The 24,521-nt window shown below is 40.5% G+C and overlaps 1 protein-coding gene and 1 long non-coding RNA gene across 2 annotated transcripts; one reads left to right on the forward strand and one right to left on the reverse strand.

Moving 5' to 3' along the window:
- Positions 1–104: 104 nt before the first annotated feature.
- On the reverse strand, positions 105–7,679 carry LOC123478516 (uncharacterized). The gene is made up of 4 exons (XR_008425723.2): positions 7,579–7,679; positions 5,454–5,827; positions 2,705–2,857; positions 105–2,019 (listed from the first exon to the last, which is right to left on the reverse strand). It is a non-coding gene; the product is annotated as an uncharacterized lncRNA (long non-coding RNA).
- LOC112321254 (zinc finger protein 420) lies at positions 7,665–23,509 on the forward strand. The gene is made up of 6 exons (XM_053914965.2): positions 7,665–7,804; positions 10,087–10,208; positions 10,834–11,009; positions 11,924–12,050; positions 21,073–21,155; positions 21,924–23,509. The coding sequence occupies exons 3-6, from the start codon at positions 10,977–10,979 to the stop codon at positions 23,367–23,369; spliced, it is 1,689 nt and encodes a 562-aa protein (XP_053770940.1). The 5' UTR covers positions 7,665–7,804; positions 10,087–10,208; positions 10,834–10,976; the 3' UTR covers positions 23,370–23,509.
- The last annotated feature ends 1,012 nt before the right edge of the window (positions 23,510–24,521 follow it).

Here is a 24,521-nt window from a genome sequence, read left to right on the forward strand (position 1 = left end):
CCAGGTTTAAAAACGCTGGTATGAGAGCATAAAAGTTGACATTTGTCTTGCTTGTCACCACCCGACCCAATAAGTAGAGACAGGTATTGATTCTCTGTGCGCGCTTTATTGGATAGCTGGAGATGTGTGGAGACAGGGTTATGTATCCTAAAAGACCATCTTACATTTCATTTCAAGCCAGCCTTTTTTGTAAGGAAGGAGATAGTGTAGTTAAAGAGTTTAGAATTCAGGGGGGAAAAAATTGTAGGTTGGGGTTTGGAATTAAAGGAAAAGATTAATCAGATAAAAGTTGCAGTCCCACAATCTCTCTTGCATCTGCTCGTCTCTTGACAGGTGGTTCTTTGTCTATGATCTGGGGGGGCAGAATGTACCTCCTTGGAGCACAGAGGCTCAGATACCATCTTGATTGCTTGCAGTCTTTCTCCGAAAAAAACATCAAATTGTTTGTGGTCCCCTGGAGTCAGGGTGGGTCATGTCTTCAGTTACTGAAACAATAGCTTTTTATATGCATTAATTACTAAGCTTATTAACTATTACTTAAAACTAAAATTTTGCAACTCCAGTTCCCCCCATAACTCCCCCACTCTTAGTCCAAACTATCTTATTTCTATGAGATCAGTTTCATATAGAAGTAATCATTTTGGCTGTTGAGCATGTATCTTAGCATTAGACAAATCTGGCAGGGAGTTTAGGAATAAACTTAATTGCATATCCACATAAAAGGGGGCACATTGTGTACAACAGCTTATGAAACTGAAAGAGATGAAAAGAATAAAGACGACAAATGCCTCTCAAACACCAGTATTTCTAGGCAATCAGGAAGTTAGTTTAGACAAATCAATACAAAAGAATCCCTCTCTTTGTTATCTCTTGGATACTTCTTCATTTATTTGCTTTATTTTATGTTCTACGAGCTGTGAATTATCAGTCAGTTTGTAATAGCAGAGTCCTTTAAGTTCTTCATATCCATGATTATGTCTTAAAAGGAGGTAACTCATAGTTGTGTGATTTTCTTTTTTTGATAGATTTTATTTATTTATTTTTTAGAGAGAGGGCAAAGGAGTGAAAAAGAGAGGGAGAGAAACATTAATATGTGGTTGCCACTCGCACACTCCCAACTGGGGATCTGGCACACAACCCATGCATGTGTCCTGAGGCAGAATTGAACCTGCAACCTTTCATGTCCTAGGCTGTCGCTCAACACCCTGAGCCACAGTAGCCAGGGTCATAGTTGTCTAATTTTCTAATATCAATTCTCTAACTTGTCCTAGTTCTTGACTGATGATACCTATGGCTTGAGAGGTGGCATTCAAAGCTCTTACCATAGCACAGGCTAATCTTATTTCTATATTCAAAAAGATTACCATGGCTGGCAGTAGAAACATAGTCAGCCCTGGCTGGTGTGACTCAGTGGATTGAGTGCTGGTCTGTGAATCAAAGTGTCACTGGTTTAATTCCCAGTCAGGGCATTTGCCTAATTTTAATAAAAGGAAATATAGTCAAAGATACATATTCAGTGGAGCTAAAAAGGTACAAATCACTATTACAATCAGGTGCAAGGGAGAGTTCACATCAAACCTGAGTGTTGTGGGGCTTCTGAGGCATAAACACTGTCAGTCTTGCTACAGAGCATGGTCCCCTGGAACCATATACTGGAACATAGGAATAAACAGTCCTTCTACATATTATTGATAGCAACCATCCTGCAGGCAACTTGACTTGGTCAATGGCATAACATATATTAGTGGTGGTATTGCAATTCATTTCCATTTGCTAAAAGCATAAAACTGTTTTTAGTACATTTGACAAAAGTTGTACACTTTCCCACTGGGACTACATAAGTGACTTTTAAGGAAAACATTTCCCTGTCCTTTAGAGTTACCACAGGTTCCCAATTATAAATATCAGAGATTATGGTCTTCTTGATATGCTGAAGCAAAGTATGAATTCAAAAGCTATACAGGGAAGTACAAACACCTACAAGACATGAAGTGAAAGTTTGTTTGATAGAGATTCCTCCTGAAAGACAAAAGTAAGAGATGTTTAGAACCTCTTGTGCTAAATATACCCAAATACTTTCATCCCACTTGATTGGGGGGACTCCAATGTTGAAAAAATTTTAGTTTCAGGTAACAGCTAAGAAGCTTAGTAATCAATGTATGTAAAAAGCAATTTCAGGAGCTGAAGGTATGACCCACTCTCACTCCAGGAGACCATAAGCAGTTCAGGAGGACTGCAAACCATCAAGATGGTATCTGAGCCATTGTGCCCCAGGGTGACACTGATAAAGAGCACCATCCAGAGCAGAGAGAAAGACCACTACCCTGGACACAGAGGAAAGAATACTGCAGCTTTTTATCTGAATTCCAAACCCCTTACCTACACTTTCCTTCTTCTAATAAAAAGGGTCAGTTTAAAATGGAATTTAAGATGGTCTGTTAGGGTACAAATGTGCCCTCTTCTCAGATCGCCATCCATCTGAATAAAGTGTCCATAAAGATTTGATCCCTCTCTTTGTTTATTGGGTCTGGTATGTGACAGGCAGCAGGAACACAGCCTTTTCCAGTTTCAAATTGAAAGGAATAAGTTCTCCATAAAATGGGGTTAAACAAAAAGTAATAAAAAGAATATAAGTCACTGTTTTTGAAAGGCGACTTTCAGGTCTTCTTGTGGTTTGGCGGGCCATTGTTATTCTGGTGCTTACCTTAGTCTGGCATGATGAATTAAAGTTTTATTCATCCTAACTTCACTGAGGTTGGGCTGGTGAGGAGTATGTCTCAAGGTCCAGTTCACTTTTCTTCTAGGAAGTTCTCTGGGATTCTGTCTTCCAAGGGTTAAGTAGAACCTTATCTCCAGGCTGAAAGGAATGTAGCAAACCTGTGGGCACAGGTGTCTAATACAAACAAGGTCATTAATTACAGCTAAGTTCTGACTTCAATGTTGTACTTATTTCTTTACTTTCACTTCTTGATCTATATTCATATCTCCCACTCCAATCATAGCCTGAAATGGTTACCCATACATAATTTTATAAAGACTCAAGTGAATCCCACCTCAAGGAGCCACCCTTATCCTAAGCAGGGCAATAGGTAAAACTTGCTCTTAATGGAGATGAGTTTCTTGACTCAGGTTGGCTACATTTTCCTTCAAGGTGTGATACATCTTCTCTACCTTCCCAGAAGCCTGGGCTGTCCATGCTGTGTGGAGTTGTAACAGGGTGCAGCCAGGGGGTCCCCCAAAGAGGGATTTTAATAGGATCCAGAACTCAGGGTGTCCAGGAAATATTAAAAACATAGGATGTCTTCATCCCCACAAGTCTGAACTGGGGAATGGGACACATGGAGCAGGGCCATTGAGAGTTGTTTTGCACAGCAAGTTTTGCAAATAACCTCAGCAATGGTCATTTAACATATCTATAACTTTTAACTGGATTCATGGATATGTTAAATAGCTGTGGCCATACTTTGAGCCAGGGAGATGGGAATGACTTCCATACAGGATGTAACTGGGAGGCAACTCCCCCTGGTTACAGTGCCTGCATAAGAGCTTGTAGAGGATTGGCTCCACACCACTGGGCCAAGCATGCCTGGACTTATTATGGCAGCCCAGAAAAGCTGGAATAATATGGGAATGCTGGCAGGTAGCCGATTGTGGGAGGAGTCAGAAATGGGGATACAGAGGAAGATTGACGCTGGGATTTTAAAATCCAGTCGTGGCTGCCTCGCAATAGGGAAACCAGAGGGCTTTGGTGAGGGAGGACCATGCCGCTTTGGCACGGTTTGGCAACACATGGCTTCGGAGCTCCCTTTGCCATGCAGCTTAGGAAGCCCAAAAGCAAGATGTAGCAGCGATGCAGAGCTCTCTTAGCAGTTTGGAAGAATGCAGGCAAGATGATGCAGGAAGGAAAGGGGTGAAAGGACTCTTGCTGTTTGGCCAGGAGAAGGTGCCACACAGGTTTGGATTAAGAACTGGAGACGCTGGCAACACAGCTGATGGTGCTGGGAACCGCAGGAGGCCTGCCAGCAGAGGCTGGATTTCTGGGAAGAACCAGGGGCTACCTGAGCCATGGACTTCTATTTGTTTTTCTGAGACACAGTACCCCGGACTGGTCAAAGGGGGGAAAGAAGGACTGTGTGTTTGTGGGGGGTTTTTACAGACTTTGGGATTTTAATGAAGACATCAAGTCATTACTCTTAAGTCTGTATAACTTCTGAATAAATAATTCCTTTCCTTTTCACCAATCTCTGCCATTGAGAGTTATAATTCCCTGGCAGCAGGGAAGGTGAACCTAGTACAGGAGGACCCCAGGAGAATTGGGGGGGTCCATTCAGTAACAGTATTTTGTCCCTCTGTTCTGTAACAGAGTCTCCACTTGATTCCTAAACATTTACTAACCTTCTGTGTAATTTCTGAAACAAAACCAGTTCCATTATTGCTCTGGATGCTGCTGGGTAGGCGAAAGTGAGGAATTATTTCCTTCAGTAAGGCTTTCACTACCTCTGACGATATCTCAGTTCTAGTATGATAGGCCTCTACCCATCCTGAACAGGTGTCAACAAAGACTACCAAATGTTTCCACCCTTGGACCCCTGGCAACTGGGTGTATTCTATTTGCCAGTCCTCAAATGGGACCTGTGCTTGTTATTGTTTGCCTTTCTTTTTATGAAGATTTTATTTACTTATTTTTGAGACATGAGAAGAGAGGGAGAGAGAAAGAAACGTTGATGTGTGAGAGGAATATGGATCTGTTGCCTCTCACACACCCCTCCCTCTCACACACCTGGCCTGCAACCCAGGCGTGTGCCCTGACTGGGAAGTGAAGCAGTGAGGCTTTGCTTTGTGAGATGACGTCCAACCCACTGAGCTGCATCACTCAAGCCTTTATTTCGATGGAGATCTGTCTTGGGGCTGTTCTTCTGGCACACAACCCATCCAGCAATTACTTTTCTTATGGCTTTAGAAATTCCAGGACCTGCAAGCCATAGTTTAATATAAGCAGTTAAAGAGCCCCTCCATAATGAGTCACCTCCGGCCATGAAATGCTTCATGACTGGCTCTACCAATTGTTCAGGAAGCAGTATGGCTCTTTTCTTATTCTTTATCTACTATCAGGACCTTCTTCATCAAAACCCTAGCTATTAGCTTTATCTCTGTCTGCAGTTGAATATTCAGCGTCTAATTGTGACACATCTAGAACAGGTAACAAAGGTGTTTTAAGGGTTCATTTAGCAGCCTCTTTCACTGCTCCATCAGCCAGATTGTTTCTAGAGGCCACTTCAGTGTCCTCTTTCTGATGCACCAGACAATACATGACTGCCACCTACAAAGGTACCTGAACGGCTTGTAATAATTTTAAAATTTCTGCTCCATCCTTAATCTCCTTTTTATTGGAGGTTAACAGTGTTCTTTCTTTCCAGATGGAACCTTGCACATGCCAAATCAGGAAAACCTACCTTGAGTAGGTATACACATTCACTCTCTTTTCGTGTGGCGATTTCAGTGCCCTCGTCAGTGCAATCAGTTGAGCCTCCTGAGCAGAGGTTCTAGGCAGCAAGGCCTTGGCCTCCACTACCCCTTCAAGACTCACTACTGCATAACTGGCCTTTTTGTTTCCTTTGTCCCCACAACTGCTTCCATCTACATGTAGAGTCCAGCCTGCCTCTCCTAGAGGAAGGCCTGGTAAATCAATTCTACTAGAATAAAACTTCATCAGTGATTTCAGCACAGAGGGCTCAGATATGATCTTGATTTCTTGCAGGCCTCCTGGGACACAAAAGTGGAATCGCCTGTGTTCTTCTGGAGTCAGGGTGGGTCGTACCTTCAGTTCCTGAAACAATAGTTTTGTTACATGCATTCACTCCTAAGCTTATAAACTATAACCTAAAACTAAAATTTCCCAACTCTTGAGGTCCCTCATCAACATAAAAGCAGAAAGCAAGCTTATTGTTCCTGACCCTGTGACAAAGAGAGGGGAGAGTGGCACTTCCAGCATTTCCACATCCTTCTGCTGGTGAGTGTGGTGGGATTAGAGAAAAGGGCTGTGCTGAGGCCTTTGAAGACATACCCTCAAAATGCAGGCTTGACTACTGAGCATGTCATCGCCCAAGAAAACAACCCAGAGTGGGAGGAGCAGGACCAGGACAACATGGCTGCTTCTCAGGGAAAGGACGTGTCCTGGGTCAAAGCCTGATTGCTTTTCCTCCTAACATGAGTGAATTCAGAACTTGCAACCTTTACTTCTCTACTTCTGATGTTCTTGCCTAGCGAGATTGTTTTCCTCTAGTTATTTCTTTTCTTTTCTTTTTATGATTGTCAAGGTCAGCAGTTTATATACATTTCTCCTATGTACCAGAGCCTTCTCTGCATTATCTTTACCAAAGCTGCCCAACATGAAGAATTCTGCCTTTAATTAAAGACCTTCAACTACAGCCCTGGCTGGTGTGTCTCAGTGGATTGAGTGATGGCCTGCAAACTAAAGGGTTGTTGGTTTGATTCTCAGTCAGGACACATGCCTGGGTTTTGAGGCAGCACCCCAGTTGGGTGAGCTCCAGAGACAACCACACATTGATGTTTCTCCTTCCCTTTCTCCTTCCTGTCCCCTCTAAAATCAATACATAAAATCTTTTTTTAAAAAGAAGAACCACTTGTCAACAGCTGAAAGGATGGTAAAGAGATTCCTGGACTGCAGTTTTTATCTCATTAACCTTTTGCACTAAGCCCAAACCTTTTATCTATATTCCCCACCCTCCTGCCCCCAATTTCAAACACCTTATCTATACTTTTTTTCTCCTTATAAAAAGCTGGCTTAAAATGAAAAATAAGAAGGTCTGTTAGGGTACATAACCCACCATCTTCTCCGATCTCAGGTCATCTGCATAAAATCTCCATAAAATTTCAACCCCTATCTCTTCATCTTGTTACTGTTGGTGGCAGGCAGAATGAATGCCAACTTTTCTGGTTTCAATGGCAGCATTTTAAAATCTGAAAAGGATACTTTGAAAGCAGAGCTCCTGGAAATTCAGGCCACTCCCCAGGAGGTCCACACAGGGCACTCATTCACTCCCTGATTGTCACTGCACAGGCCTGGCCATTTGTCAGGCCTAGCCTCCTGTCCCTAGCACTGTGTTCAGATTCCGTCCTCAGAACCTGCCCTTTCCCCTCCCAGAGCCATTTTATAGACTCAGGAAGGTGGCAGGCCAGGGGAAAGGTCGCAAGGGGTGGCAAACATCTTAGGCAAAATGTAATCATTGGAGGGTCACCAAAATAGTAATTTTGAAAAGAAATGTTGCGAATTTTAGCAATAATTATGTGGATAAAGGAAAAGCAATGAACAAGGAAGCTACAACCAAGGTAAGCCCAGGCCAAGCCATTGTGACTGCCCTTTCCCTGTACTCATCTCTGCATCGGACTGGCCCGTTTCAAGGCCCCCCCCTCCGCATCTTCTAGCCGCCCTCTCCCCCGCCCCCCCGCCCCCTCTCCCCCGCCCCCCCGCCCCCTCTCCCCCGCCCCCCCGCCCCCTCTCCCCCGCCCCCCCGCCCCCTCTCCCCCGCCCCCCCCTCCTCCGTTACCGGCCCTCACTGAGGAGGCGGGGAGCACAGACTGACTCCGCCCATCTGCTGACCTAAGGAGCATGCGCAGTACCTTCCCGACGTGAAAGCGGCTTGGAATAGAAATGGTTACTTGGTCCTTCCAAGTTTCGTATTCTCAGGTTGAAATTTGATTTTTCTCAGTCCTCCCGCCTAGGCCCGTGAAGCCTGAAAGTTGCTATAGACGTTGAATCCCCGCTCCCGAGCCTCCTACAGCGGTGAGTGCGGCGTCCCTGTGAGACGCTCCGCGTTCGTTTCTGGGAAACTTGGGGCCTTCCGGCCCGCGGTCTCTCCACCTGCCTCGTGGTTTTCCTGCTGAAAGCCCTTTCCTGGGCAGCACCCCCACCCCACGCCCTTTAAAGTCTGGAGACGCAGTCAAGCCTGTGCACCCCATTCCCCACCCCCCACCCGGCCACTCCCGGTTCCTGGAGCCCGGACTTCGCCGCGGCCACGGGATCTGCAGACCCCACTCCCAATTTAATAAGAGACCCGAATCCAAGAAGAGCACACTTTCCACGGGGTGGGACTTAGGAGGGGAGAACACGGTGTCCCCAGGAGAGGTGGCCTGCCCCACGCGGGGAGGGGATTTGTGGGAGCGGTGACGGCGAAGGGGCGGCTGGAAAGCGGCGGAACGAGGCTGTGGCGGGATCCGGAGGCGGAATGAGAGAGACGGACGCGTGAGGGGGAGAGGAGGTCGGTGAGGGGCTGTAAGGGACGGCGACGCAGGGAGGTGGGACGGACGGAGCCGCCCCGCCGGAGTGAAGGGTAAGTGGGGAGAGCAGCTGGAGGAGGAGGACGGGGGCGAAATGCCTAGGGGACGGGGGAGCCCCAGAGAGACGAGGGGAGCTGACAGGGAGCGGGGCCTGCGAGCTGACGTGGGGGCAGCAGAGGGTGAGGCCCTTCAGGCTGAGGGGATGGTTCTGAGAAGAGTCGAGGGGGTGAGAGCAGGGACAGAAAGGGGGTTTGGGGAGACGGATCACAGTGAGAAACATCACTGAGAGTTTGCCGGCGGGGGCGACGGACGGGAAAGACTAAAAGGGGCAGCAGAGATGACAGAGACTTGGGCGGGTACGCGGAAGTGTATGGAGACGGTAGATTTAGAAATATCGGGGAGAACGAGCAAGTGAAGGTGAAGTAGGTTTGAAGAAACAATTGTTTGAGGGAACAGGTGTAGGTAGAGGAATACAGAAAAGGGAAGACAGAGCAGGGAAGGGGGGAGCGGAAACACAGGAAAGGACAACAGTGCAGAGAAACACGGAAGAGACAGAAACCGATCCTTACACAGACAGAAGTACAAAGTAGCAGAAGGGGAGCCGGGATATGGATGAATGGTGAGTTGAGGGGATGTGGAAGATTACGTCGTGATTTGTGGGTTGTGGCTTTATAATCTATTTAGTTTAACATTTACTGAGTTGTTTCAGTTAAACAGATTTAAATGAGGATTACAAATTTCCAGCTTATAAGGCTTGTGAATTTTAGAATTGTTTGCTTCCAATTGCAACCTTCATTCTCTTAAGAGGCCAGAGACCTGTCTTTCTGCGCAGTGGACTTACTCAAATGTTTTGCTTCTCACATTTAATTTATATTTTGAGAACACATTGAGATAAACCATAGTCTGTTGAGCATCTGTTTTTGTGCAGGTACTCATTCACTTCTGAAATGAGCATTGGTGATATCTCTAACCAGCACTTAACATTCTTTTCTAAATATGAGGTAGTCTCAGCATTTTTTAAACTTTGACCATATAAGTCATTTAAAGAAAATTCCACAACAGTTTTTCTTTTAAATATATTGTGCCTAGTTTAAAGTCTGAGCCCTGCATTCTTTGTACTGTTTTTAATATGTTGGAACATACATTGCTACTTAGTCAATAATATCAGGCTATTTCAGTGTGCACTTGGTAAGGATGTCTATAATCTTAACAGTCAGGACCTATTTTTATGAGTTCATCTAATGTTCAGGAGCTTTTTCTTGCATTTATGTTACTTGCTGAATTAGTGACTATGAGCCACAAAGGAGCTGTTTCCCTGAAGTCCCTCTTGTCCATTCTCTGAAAATATTGAAGGAAGGACTGAATTGACCTGAAACATGGTTCCCAGGAAGCCCATCTATTTATTGATTATGAAATTTGATAGACATGTTTTTACAGCTAATATTTTGTAAAGGTTTCAGGATCAAAACTTGCATGTATAATTTTATGCTTTTAATATAATTTTTTTCTCCAAGATAAAAAAAAAAAAAAAAACTTTTGTCTTGGAGCCTGTCATTTTTGAAATTGCTGCCTAAATTCCTCCCAGTACCCAGAGGTCTGAGGGGTGATGGGTCCGATATGTCTGGCCCAGTGTACAGAAAACAGCTCTGGTGGAGTGACCCAGGTACCAGGAGGGAACTAGATAAAGACACCACTTCGTGGGCTGCACTACATTATAATATAACTTAGAGTGGGTCCTCAATCCCTTTGGGTCTGCATGCTTTTTAAAGCTACACTGTTTCCCTTCAGAGTCCTGTTAATCACCTGAGAAGTTCTGACAAATGCCATGGGGTGTGTCATCCTCCACAGTGTTGGACAACTTCTCTGGATGGAGCATCATTGTTCAGTGAAGTGCTTCAGGAGATACTAAGGTGTGTTCAGGGGGATTTAAACAAAAATCCCTCTCCAAGGATATGCTTATTGATGAGAGAGAGACAGAGAGAGAGAGAAACATTCATGTGAAAGAGAAACATCACTGGGCCTTTGTACATGCTCCGGGACTAGGGCTTGCACCTGCAGCCTAGGTAAGTACTCTGATCTAGAATCAACCCGCAACCTTTTCTGTGTACAGGAAGATGCTGCAACCAACTTAGTCACCAGGGCATGGAATGCATTTTATTTTTCATAAAAAATGTTTTACTTAGTCACACATAGAGGAAGTGGGGTCAGGGAACAAGACCTGGAGTCATAAGAAGGATCCTTGGAGTTTAGGAGAAAAAAAGGTAAAGGTTTTCTACAGGGTGTGAGGGAAAGAAAAGGGGAAGGAAAAGGCATGCCCAGGTGTATTTGTAAGCATGAACAGCAATCTTTAGTCAAGGGAGGTAACAGGATGCTCTGCTGGGTTTGGGGTTCAGGAGAGCAACATATGTTGTATTTACTGTAGAAGGTTTTGGACATCTGTGGGAGGAGAGAGCACTTGAAAAGAAGAAAAAACTCACTGTGTGGTCTCCATGTAGGAGGAGCTCTTTGTTCCTGACTCTCCTGTGACATTTCCAGGTTCTTCTGCCTGTGACTGTGGTGGAAGAAGAATACGGGGCTGTGCTGAGGCCTTTGAGGGTAATCCTCAAAATGCAGATGTGACTCCTGAGCATATCATCTCAGGAGACAAGAGCCCACAGCAGGAGTAGGACCAGGAGGACATGGCTGCTTCTCAAGTAAACGATGTATCCTGGGTCAGTGGCTATGTTTGCTTTTCTTCCTGTCAGTAGATTAAGAACAGGCAACTTTTATTTCTCTCCTTCTAATGCCCTTGCCTAGTGAGGTTGTTTTTATCTACTTATTTTTTTCTTTTTCTTATGATTATCAAGGTCAGCCGTTTTTGTACTTCTGTCTATCGTATCATAGGCTTTTCTGCATTCTCTTTATCCAGTTTCCCCAAAGACATGAGGAATTCCCATACCTTCAACTACTGAACACATCCCCTCTGTGACAGATCAATCTGGGAAGGAACCAATGTCTATTTGTTTGTTTGTTTGTTTGTTTTTAGAGAGAGGGGAAGGGAGGGAGAAAGAGAGGGAGAGAAACATCAATGTGTGGTTGCCTCTCACGTGGCCCCCACTGATGACCTGGCCCACAACCCAGGCATGTGTCCTTACTGGACATCAAACCTGATAACCTTTGGGTCGCTGGACAGCACTCAAATCTACTGAGCCACAGCAGTCAGGGTGCATCCCAGAACTTCTGAATCAAAATCTGCATTTTTACAAATCTATAGGTCTTCATTGTCTGAATTAAACATGAAGTAGTACATACACTTTTATCTCACTATGCTTTTTACAGTTGAGAAATATACACAATGGATTGTGAAGGATAAAAATACAGCACTCAACAATCCGTATACTTGTGTCTATTCCTTCATTTTAATGTTTATTTTTATGAAAAGAAAAGTGCAGTGGATTTGTGGACCTGTGTTGTCCTCATTTCTCAGTGTTATAAAATACATTAGAGAATATCTGGGGTCAATATGATTTTGTGAGATAATTCAGGATACTTTCCTAGGTCAAATGCACTTTTCCTACTGTTTTCATGTTGGATGACAGAATGAAGTCAGTCTATGGCTCCAACGTAAATGTGTCCTTTTTATCAGGGATCGTTGACCTTCAGAGATGTGGCCGTAGATTTCTCTCAGGAGGAGTTGGAGTTCCTGGACCCAGCTCAGTGGAAATTGTACACGGATGTGATGTTGGAGAACTACAGGAACCTGGTCTCCCTGGGTAAGGTTGACTTCCTTTCAGAGTTCCTACTGTACCCACAGGATTTCATTTTCTGTATTAGTTTAACATCTTTTGGGCATTTCTGCTTTGTATGGTCACTCTCAGGTTCTTGGTCTCAAAGGAGGAATTGGAGGTCATCTGGTTTAGAAACCATGGCCCAAGTAACTACTTTTTTTTCCCTATGAGGTGGACTTCATGAGATTACTCACCTAAGTGGAATTGAATGATGTCTGTCTTTTTGTGACTTGCATGCTTCACTTAAAAAAAAATGTCCCCAGTGTTTGTCTCTGTGGTATCATGTGATAAGATTTTTTCCTATGTCCTGCAGAGAGGTTTTTTGTTGCAGGTATATATTACATTTTTTCATCTATTTATCCACAGACATGGGTTTGCTTTCACCTATACAGGCTTTTGTGAGTAATACAGTTGACACAGGTGTGCACATGTCTCTTGCAGATCCTCTTTTGAATTCTCTTTGATAAATACCAGGAGTAAAGGGCTAACTGACAAAACAATTCTACTTTTAATTCTTTGACAGACACTTTTTGTTATTCATACAGTTTGTACCAATTTATCTTTCATTCAACTGTATGTAGGGTCTACTTTCTCCTCATTTTTCGAAACACTTGATATTGTTTATTTGATACTGGTCATCTTAATTATTGTGACATGATATATTGTATTGTGTGTGTGTTTCAATGGAGGATGCAAACATTTGCGTCTTAGATGTACATAAAGACCGTAGAAAAGGTGCATAGACCTGAGTACAGATACTTCAGAGAAGAAGATTGTGAAAGACTTCTTCAAAGGGCAGTTTTAGGTTCACAGCAAGATTGTGTAGGAGTTAGAATTCCCACACTTTCCCTGCTTCTACATGCATACCCTACTCCTTCATTTGTGATGTGTACGAACCTACGTAGGCCCATCATTATCACCCAAAGTTTTAGTTGACATTAGGGTTCACTGCTGAATTGTATGTTCTATGGGTTTGGAAAATTTATGACACTGATCCACCATTATAATGTCGTACAGACTTGTTTATCAACCCTAAGTATTCTGTGGTTCTGCCTGTTTATCCCTATGTCCGCTGTACTCTTGCAACCATTGATGGCTTTACTGTTTCTTTCATTTTGTTTTTTCTAGAATATCATGTAGTTGTTATCCTATAGTTTGTAGCCTTTTCCAATTGGATTCTTGTATTTTTAATTTCATTTATTGAGTTTTTAGAGACAGGAAGGGAGAGAGAGAGACATCGATTTATTGTTTCATTTATTTATGCATTCATTGGTTGAATCTCGTATGTGCCCTGCTATGGATGGAATCCGCAACCTTGGTGTATCTGGACGATGGACTAACCAACTGGGCACCTGGTCAGGCAGATTAAATTCTCTCTCTTCATGCTGTCTAGGTTTCTATCACTTCTTATGGCTTGATATTATTTTTATAGTGCTGAATAATATTTCATTGTATGTATTTCAGTTTACTTATCTATTTACCTGTTGACAGATATCTTTGCTGTTTCCAATTTTTGGATATTATAAGTGAAGGTTCTATAAGCACTCCCATTTCGGCTTTTATGTGTAGGCCTTTTAGCTGTTTGGTCAAATATTAAATCTCAAAATTACTGAATTATAAGTGTATGTTTAGGTTTTTTAAAGACGTATTTTATTTATGCTATTACACTTGTCTCAATTTTTTTTCCCTGTGCCCCCTTCCACCCAGCCCACCCCCTTATTTTTAGTTTTGTGAGGACCCTCAAACTCCTTTCCAAGGGGCTGTAGCATTTCACATTTTCATCAGCAATGAATTAGAGTTCCCCGTGTTTCACATCCACAGCAGCATTTGCTGTTCTCAGTGTTCTGGATTCTGACCTTTCCCATGGGGGTTTAGTGTTGCTTGAAGAATATGCTGTTCATATAATTTTCACTGTTTTAATTTGCAATTCCTAAGTGATATAAGGTGTGGAGGTTCTTTTTAGAAACTAATTTTTTATCTACATCTATTTTAGTGTGCTTTCTGTTAAGGTGTTTGGTCCTTTAAAAAGTCTGGTTTGTTTTTGTCATTGTTGAATTTGAAGACATCTTTGTATGTTTTGCATAATAGTTCTGTATATGTTGTATTTTACAAATATATTTTCTCATCTTGTGGCTTCTGGTTTTTGTTTTTGTCATGATGATGATCACCTTTTGTTTTTGTTTTTTGGCCTTAATGCTTCATTTGAGACAGGAATTTAAATCTTAATATACAGATTAAAAAACAAAGGTGGTTAAGAATTTGACTTGAAAAAGTGTGACATGTATAGAATTAAGTTTGTTTTATATTCAATAACATGGATATAATATTTGTAGTTTTTTTAATCTTTGGAATAAACATGTAATGATTCAGTGCCTGAAGGAGACATATTGAAATAAATATTTCTGATGTTATATGTCAACTAAAATTATATCTCTAAATTTATTCCCAATTATATGGTACCATTGTAAAAAAAGGTCATTTTTTACTTCTGTTCTACAGCTTCACTATTGTAGGTAATGGTGCAGTAGATGTAAGGGTGCGCATACCATTTTGAACCTGGGTACTCATATTCTTTGGATAACTCCACAGAAATGGATTTGCTGTGTTATGTGGTACTTCTTTGTAAATTTTTGAGGAACCTCCCTCTTGCTTTCTGTAGTGGCTGTACCAGGTTATTTATAATCTTACTGACAGTGCATGAGGGTTGTCATTTCTCCACATCATTGCCTGTATTCGTTGTTTCTTGATGTGTTGATAATTGCCATCTTGATAGGTATGTCCCGGTATTTCATTGAGGTCTCAATTTGCATTTCTCTGATGATGAATGATGTTGAACATATTTTCATATTTCCATTGGCCTTTTTTATGTCCTATTTAGAGAAGTATCTACCAGCTCCTCCATCCATTTTTCAATTGGATTTTTTTTTTGGGAGAGGGGGCTGTGTAAGTTCCTTATATATTTTTGATATTTAGCATCATTGGTAGATATCTTCTGCTATTCAGTAGATTGGTTTTTCTGTATTTTTTTAAAAGATTTTATGTATTTTCCTTTTAATTTTTTCAAAGTATATTTCATTGATTATGCTATTGCAGTTGTCCCATTGTTTTCCTCCCCTTTATTCCCCTCTGCCCTGCACCCCACTCCCAATAGCATTAACATACCCCTTCCTCCTTCCCCAGCCTCCACCTAGTTCATGTCCATGGGTTGTACATATAAGTTCTTTGGCTTCTCCATTTCCCATACTATTCTTAACCTCCCTCTGTCTATTTTGTACCTACCATTTATGCCTCATATTCCCTGTACCTTCCCCCCACCCCGTTCTCCTCCCTCCCCCTCCCTCCATGGTAACCCTCCATGTGATCTCCATTTCTGTGATTCTGTTCCTGTTCTAGTTGTTTTAGTTTGTTTTTGTTTTTGTTTTAGGTTCAGTTGTTGATAATTATAAGTTTGTTGTCATTTTATTGTTCATATTTCATATATCATTTTCTTTTTCTTAGATAAATCCCTTTAACATTTCATATAATAAGGGCTTATTGATGATGAACTCCTTTAACTTGACCTTGTCTGGGAAGCACTTTATCTGCCCTTCCATTCCAAATGATAGCTTTGCTGGATATAGTAATCTTGGATGTAGGTCCTTGCCTTTCATGACTTCGAATACTTCTTTCCAGCCCCTTCTTGCCTGCAAGGTTTCTTGTGAGAAATCAGCTGATAGTCTTTTGAGAACTCCTTTGTAGGTAACTGTTTCCTTTTCTCTTGCTGCTTTTAAGATTCTCCCCTTATATTTAATCTTGTGTGATTTAATTATGATGTGCCTTGGTGAGTGCTTCCTTGGGTCCAACTTCTTTGGGACTCCCTAAGCTTCCTGGACTTCCTGGAAGTCTATTTCCTTTGCCAGATTGGGGAAGTTCTCCTTCATTATGTTTTCAAATAAGTTTTCAATTTTTTGCTCTTCCTCTTCTCCTTCTGGCACCCCTATGATTTGGATGTTGGAATGCTTAAAGTTATCCTGGAGGTTCCTAAGCCTTTCCTCATTGTTTTGAATTCTTGTTTCTTCATCCTGTTTTGGTTGAATATTCATTTCTTCCTTCTGCTCCAAATTGTTGATTTGAGTCCTGGTTTCCTTCCCTTTACAGTTGGTTCCCTGTATATTTTTCTTTATTTTACTTTGTGTAGCCTTCACTTCCTCTATTTTATATCTGTACTCAATCATTTCTGTGAGCATCCTGATTGCCAGTGTTTGGCATTCTGCATCTGATGACTATCTCTTCATCGCTTATTTATATTTTTGGAGTGTTAATCTGTTCTTTCATTTGGGTCATATCTCTTTGTCTTGGTGCATCTGTTAAGTTGTAGGGGGTGGAGCCTTAGGTATTTTTCAGGACAGGGCTGCCCATCTCGCTGCCTTGTGGCACTGTATGTGGGTGAGGGGTCCAAGAAGGAACAGTGCTGCTTGCTGTGCTCTTAGCTGGCTTTCAGTCACTTCCCCTGCTTCCCCACAAGCAAATTGGGCCCTTCTGGTGCTGATTCCTAGGTGGGTGGGTTTGTGTTCATTCTAGGATCCTGTGAGTTTGGGAGGTTTTCCCGTGCTGGATCCCTGAGTTTTGCAGACTGTCTTGCTCCCTAGTTGTTTCTCTCCATTTCTCCAGACCCAAATTTGGGGCTGCCCAGTCCGCCAAGTGCTGCCTCACCTGCACAGTCCTCCAGCTGCCACCTTGCTGCACATCCTCTCTGCCCCAGCTGCCTGTCTCCGGCCCCTCCTACAAGTCTGAATGAGTGTTTCTTCTTTAATTCCTTGGTTGTCAGGCTTCCATAGTTTTGTTTGGCAGTTCTGGTTATTATTTGTTTTTAAATTTGTTGTTGTCCTTATTTTGGTTGTGGAGGAGACAAAGTATATCTACCTGTACCTCCATCTTGGCCAGAAGTAGCCATTTATTTTCCGAGAGAGGGTGAGAGACACGTCACCTGGTTACCTCTTGCATGCCCCCAACCAGGGACCTGGCCTACAAGCCAGGCATGTTCCCTGACTAGGAATCAAACCGGCAACCTTTCAGTTCACAGGGTGGGGCTGATACCACAGAGTCACACTAGGCAGGGCTGTTTGTTTTCTTGATGGTTTCCTTTGCTTTGCAAAAAGTGACTTTGTTGTAGTCTCATTTGTTTATTTTTTTTCTCTAGTTTCCTATGCCTACCAAGTTATACCCTAAAAAGTATCTGTAAGAGTTTATCAGGTGTCCTTTCTTCTAGTGTTTCCATGGTTTCAGGTGTTACATTTTAGTTTTAATCCATTTGGAGTTTATTTTTGTACATGGCATAAAAAATTGGTCTAGTTATATTTTTTTGTGTGTATAGGTTCAGGGCTTTTTTTTTTTGGCACCATTTGTTATCCTCACTTTTTTCTTATAGATTTGTTAACCATGTATCTTTGGCTATTTTAAAATTTGTGTTAACATGTTTTATCATGTTGTTTTGTAAAAGTTCTTTATATATTCTGAATATTAAAGACTTAATCAGATATATACTTTGCAAATTTTCTTCCATTCCACAGGTTGTGTTTTTTCTAAAGATTTTATTTATTTTTAGAGAGAAGGGAAGGGAGGGAGAGAGGGAGAGAAACATCAATGTGTGATTGCCTCCCCCACCCCTCCCACTGGGGACCTGGCCTGCAACCCAGGCATGTGCCCTGACTGGGAATTGAACCAGCCACCCTCTGGTTCGCAGGCCAGCACTCAGTCCACTGAGCCACACCAGCCAAGGCACAGGTTGTGTTTTTAACCCACTGATTATTTGCCTTAATATGCAGGACTTTATATATAGTATAATCTCGTTTGTCTATATTTGCTTTGTTTACCTTTTCTTTTGGTGTTATAATGAAAAAATAAAACCAGTCATATAATTTTTTTCCATACCTTTTCACTTAGAAGATTGAGTTATTAGCTTAATGTTTAAGTCTTTTCTCCATTGTGATTTGATATTTGTATACTATTATTTTAGTAAAGGGTCCAACTTCAGTCTTTCTTTTAACAGTGGACATCTAACTTTCTCAACATTATTTATGGGAATACCTTCTTTTTTCTTATTTTGTGGTGTAAGCATCATTGTTCAAGATCTTCTTTAATTACAGCCAGAAATATTGTATACTTTTATTGATTACAGAAAGAGAGAAGAAGGAAAATAGATAAACATTGACTTGTTCTTCCACTTAATTTTGCATTCATTGGTTGCTTTTTGTATGTGCCCTGACTGAAGATCAAACCAACCATTTTGGCATATTGGGACAGTCTAACCAACTGAGATGCTTATCAGAACAAGAATATCCTTTTCTTATTTTTTCTTAAAGATACTATTTATTTGTAGACAGAGGGGAAGGGAGGGAGAAAGAGAGGGAGAGAAACATTGTGTGATTATGTCTCGCACACCCCCTACTGGGGACCTGGCCCACAGTTCAGGCATGTGCCCTGACTGGGAATTGGACCAGCAACCCTTCAGTTCGCAAGCCAGCACTCAATCCACTGAGTCACACCAGTCAGGGCTATCCTTTCCTTTTTTTGTAGTATAAGCACCATTGTTGAAGGTCATTTGAGCTCATCCAGAAGATGTTGTATGTAGGCTTTTTAGTCCCCTGTGCTTCATTATTAGAATATCTGTCTTAATGTTTGTAATATACTTATTTGATAATGGCAGCTTTGACATGTTTTGAGATCAGAAAGCATGATGCCCTTAACTCTATACTTTCATTGTACAATTATGTTGGTTTCATGGTGTCCTGTGTCATTCCATATTGATTTATTTTTGTAAACGTTTTTTTTTTTACTTATTTTTAGGGAAAGGGGAAAGATGGGAGAAATAGAGGGGGAGAAACATTGATGTGAGAAAAAAACATCAATTTGTGCTTCTTGTATGTGCCCCAACCTGGGCTGAACCCTCGACCCAAGAATGTTCCCTGACTGGGAATACACCAGCCAGGGATCGTGGGATAAAATTTTTTCAGTTATTGGTTTATTAATCCTTCCATGAAAAATCTGCATAATCACCACAGATAAAGTCCCTGAAGATTATTTATTTCTTCTTTCTGCTAGCACCAACATTGGCCTTGGCAGTTGCCCTGACATTGTTCATCATGCTTTTGCATTCCTATCTCTATTTTCCTGAGGTCTTTTTATATCCCCCATGTCATGCAAGTCTTATGTTTGGGGGTTTTCTTTGTATAATTTATGGAATAATAATCATGACATGGCCAGTGTCTTGCCTCCACGAAAATGGGTACTGAATCTAAATACAGAGATGGCATCTGGTGTGGCCATATACATTTTGGTTAGTTTTTCTAAAATTTCTTTTTTGTGTGATCTTCCCATACCAGGGTTAAAGATGTTACTGACTATGTGTTTCTGGTGAAGTAGTCTATTGGTCGTCAACATCCTGCTCCAGATACTTACATGATGGTGGTTGATTTTCAGGCAGCCTGAGAATTTTTCATTCATTGATTTTGTAAAATTGTGACCAGCAATATCTTACACTTATTTGTTTGTTTGTTTATTTATTTATTTATTTATAGAAGGGGGAGGGAGGGAGAAAGAGAGGACGAGAAACATCAATGTGTGGTTGCCTTTCACAGGTCCTCTACTGGAGACCTGGCCTGCAACCCAGGCATGTGCCCTGATGGGGGGCTCAAACTGGTGACCCTTTGGTTTGCAGGCTAGCACTCAACCCACTGAGCCCCTCCAGCCAGGGCAGAAGTCCTAAATATTTCATTATGCTTTATACCATTGATTTTTTAATTACATTGTTACGGTGTTTTGTGTGTGTTAATTTGATACTATATAAAAACAACTAACTTCATGAATTGTTTTTATATTTTGCATTTTGAAAATTTTGTTTCTGTCATTTTTTTAAACATGGATTTAGTGTGATTTTGCAGTACACATTTTGCTCATGTGTTAACTGAGATCAGTTTATTTTTTTTCTTTTTACCATAGTGGGAAAGCATTTTAAAGCTGTAAGAATGAATTTTAAACTGATAGTACCAGTGGTATACAGCTCCACTACTTGCCATTTCTACTCCTGTACCTACTTATATTATTGGTATCACATTATATCTTTTATGTTGTATATCTTATAACATAGATGTAAGATTTTATGGCTTGTATTTTTGAAAGTTATTTAGGAAATATCAAATTGATTTGTGTTTGATGTTAGACCATTTTTGATTTTTGTATTTGTGTATATATTTACATGTACAAAAATTTTATGTTTATATGCTTTAGTGTAGTTTACAATTTTACTTATTACATTAGAAAATTTTTCTTACTCAATTTTATAGGGGTGTTTTAAAGATGAGAAAATCTTCCCTGACTTGTAGCTCAGTGGATTGAATGCTGGCCTGTGAACTGAAGGGTTGGGAGTTCGATTCTCAGTCAGGGCACATGCCTGGGTTTCGGGCCAGTACCCAGTGGGAGGTGCGCAAGGGGCAACTACACATTGATTATTTCTCTACTTCCTTTTCTCCCTCCCTTCCCCTCTGTCTACAAATAAATAATTACAATCTTAAAAAAATAAACATGAGAAAATCTTTCATGTTTTTGAGCAGTATTGTTGGCAAATATAAGCAACCATTTCTTCCTTTTTGATGTATCTTTTAAAAAAATTTTTTTAATTTATTGATTTTTAGAGAGAGGGGAAGGGAGGGAGAAAGAGAGGGAGAGAAACATCCATCCGATGCATGCACTCAACTGGTGACCTGGCCCGCAACCCAGGCATGTGCCCTGACTGGGAATCAAATTGGTGACCTCTTGGTTCACAGGTGGGCACTCAATCCACTGAGCCACACCAGGCAGGGCTGATGTAACCTTTTCTCATTGTACCTTTCTTGGTCTTGCTTTGAACATTTAACAGTTTTTGAATTACTCAAAAATGTAATTTGTTCAATAGTTGCTTATAATTACAAGATATGTATGTAATATGTATGTAAATTTACCTGAGTGTCATACCTGTGATCCTTTATTTTAGATCTTTCAGCTTTGTCATCTGAAGACTATCAGGCCTTGTTGCAAAGGCCAGGAATAGAAGATTTATTCTCTAAAGTAATACTGGTAAGATATGAAATGTGTGCCTTTAATAATGTAATGAAAGCCTGATAAGAGAGTGTGTGACATGAAGAAAGGATGTTAAAATGCACAGAACTTAGCTAGGATAATTATTCATAATAAAACCCTTGTTACCCAAAGAGGTGAAAAACAGAATATGTTTGGGAAAACTCCCCATTGTCAGTTCATTTGCAGATTGATGTGTTTTACAATGTGAAGATTGAAAACAGTTTTCTAAGTGTATATCAATTTGGCACTGTGTTTATTAAGAAATTCCCATATTTTGCCGTGCATCATACACTCCCTTATATAATGTGCACCCACCTTTTGGGCCCAAATTATCAGGAAAGGATATCTTTTAATTTTTTTACTCCAATTATTTGTATTTAGATACTTGTTTTTGTGTTACAAAGGAATTTTGTATTTATTTTTTAACATATTATGGTACAAGAAATTTTATGTAACAAATAATGAAAAAGCACAAGACCAGATACTGGGTATTTTAGGTACTACCCATGTAAACGTACATTCTTATTTTTCGCTAAAAAATTTGGGCTAAAAAGTGCACATTATATGTGACGGAAATGGAACTATACTTGAGAAATAATGTTTTATTTTCTTCCAATACAAAATTTTCATGAACTTGGGAGTGATTTTTCATACCACCAACATGGTTTAATAGGGATCACAAAATAGTTAATTTTGGAATAAGTGTACACGATTAATGAAATTATAGGTGTCACTAAAGGCCTCTTTATCTTCGATGATTACCAGAGTCCGTATGATGAAGACAGAAGTTATCAATGCCATGAAGATTGGAAAATATTTAACCACAAGTCAAATCTTAAACATCAGAATACTCATCTTCCAGAAAACCATTATGAAGGTGGAAACATCTTTGACCAAATGTCAAATCACATTATACATCAGGTTATTCCTATTATGGAGAAGACAAATAAACAAAATAAATGTGTCAAATTACTTAAGGAATCTTCAAATACTACTGAACAAAAGAATATTGCTATTGGGGATGTTTACAAATGCTTGCTGTGTGAGAAAGTCTTCAGTAAAATCTTTAAACTAAATAGAGTTAGGAAAATCTGTACTGGTGAAAAACATAAATGGAAAAAATATGGTAAAACATATACTTGGCCTTCAGGTCTTATACTACATCAGAAAATATGTACTGGAGAGAAGCCTTATAAATGTCGGGAATGTGGTAAAGCATTTAGCCGCTCCTCAAACCTTATTGAACATCAGAACCTTCATACTGGAGAGAAACCTTATAAATGTAGAGAATGTGGTAAAGCCTTTTGCCACTCTTCAAACCTTAGTCAGCATCATAAAATTCATACTGGACAAAAGCCTTATAAATGTAGAGAATGTGGTAAAGCCTTTAGGCACTCTTCATCCCTTACTCAACATCAGAATATTCATACTGGAGAGAAGCCTTATAAATGTAGAGAATGTGGTAAAGCCTTTAGCCGCTCCTCAAGCCTTATTCAACATCGAAACCTTCATACTGGAGAGAAGCCTTATAAATGTAGAGATTGTGGTAAAGCTTTTTGCCACTCTTCAAATCTTACTCAACATCAGAAAATTCATACTGGAGAGAAGCCTTATAAATGCACAGAATGTGGTAAAGCCTTTATCCAATCTTCAAACCTTACTCTACATCGGAAAGTTCATACTGGAGAGAAGCCTTATAAATGCACAGAATGTGGTAAAGCCTTTAGCCAGTCCTCCACCCTTACTAATCATCAGAAAATTCATACTGGGGAGAAGCCTTATAAATGTATAGAATGTGGCAAAGCCTTTAGGTGTTCTTCATCCCTTACTCGACATCAGCCAATTCATACCGGAGAGAAGCCTTTTAAATGTACAGAATGTGGCAAAGCCTTTAACCAGTTTTCAAATTTTAATCAACATCAGAAAATTCATTCTGGAGAACAGCCTTATATATGTAGAGAGTGTGGTAAAGCCTTTTGTCAGTCCTCAAAGCTTACCAATCATCAGAAAATTCATAGTGGAGAGAAGACTTATAAATGCACAGAATGTGGTAAAGCCTTTAGGGAATCCTCAAACCTTACTCAGCATCAGAGAATTCACACTGGTGAAAAGCCTTATGTATGTAGAGAATGCGGTAAAGCCTTTAGGTATTCCTCATCCTTTAGTAAACATCAGAAAATTCATGCTAGAGAGAAGCTTTATAAAATGTAGAGAATGTGGCAAAACCTTTATTCAGTCCTCAGCCCTTATTCAACATCATAGAATTCATACAGGTAAAAGATCCTTATATATGTAGAGAATGTGGTAAAGCCTTCATCTACTCATCTACCCTTATTAAGTCTCAGAGAATTCATACTGGAGACAAGTCATATGAATATGGCAAAGCTGTTAAGCAGTCATCAACCCTTATTGATCATCAGAGTAATCATACTTGAGAGAGGTCATATAAATGGTGCAAAGCTTTTTTTAAATAGATTTTATTTGTTTATTTTTAGAGAGAGGGAGGGAGAGAAACATCAATATGTGGTTGCTTCTTGTGTGTTCCCTACTGGGGACCTGGCCTCCAAACCCAGGCATATGCCCAGATTGGTAATCGAGCCTGTGACCCTTTGGTTCACAGGCTGGCACTCAATCCACTGAGCCACACCAGCCAGGTCGCAAAGCTTTTAATCACTTCTCAAAACTTAATCCAAACCATGTGTTTCATGTCGTAGAGAAACAATATAAACGTGGTATATGCGCCAAACCGTTTACTCATCAGTGCCGTTTTCCTCAACATGACAATTCAGTTTCGAAAAACTGTACAAATGCAGAGACTGTAGCATAACTATTTTTATTTTTGTTTATTATTTTTTGAGAATGTGGTACAGCTTTTAGTTTGTGCTCAAAACTTAATACTGGAGAATTCATGCTGGAGGAAAACAAAAAAATTGGAAGAATTGAACAAGAACTTCAACCATTTTCAAACCTCATTGAATACCACAGAACATATATTGGAGAGAAACCTCAAAAGTGTAATGAATTTGGTAAAGTTTTTAATCCTAATTCATACCACTCTCAATATTGGGTAATTTATACTGGATAGAACCTAGCAAATATAAAAAATATGGCAACACTATACCCATTCACAAAACTTACTCAACCTGAGAATTCATTCCGAAGAGACAATACTAATGAAAAGAATGTTGAAAGCCGATTTTTCAATATTCACTGGTTGTTTTACATGTGAGAATTCATACTAGCAAGAAATCTTAAAAAAGAAGATCATAGGAAATAGTATATATGGACCTACAACCATCCTGTTTATCGGGGAATGTACATCTGGGGTTGAATTCTACATTCATAGTAAAGAGTAATAGAGTT

The sequence above is a fragment of the Desmodus rotundus genome, chromosome 12 (genome assembly GCF_022682495.2).
Source record: "Desmodus rotundus isolate HL8 chromosome 12, HLdesRot8A.1, whole genome shotgun sequence".
Taxonomy (NCBI): Eukaryota; Metazoa; Chordata; class Mammalia; order Chiroptera; family Phyllostomidae; genus Desmodus; species Desmodus rotundus.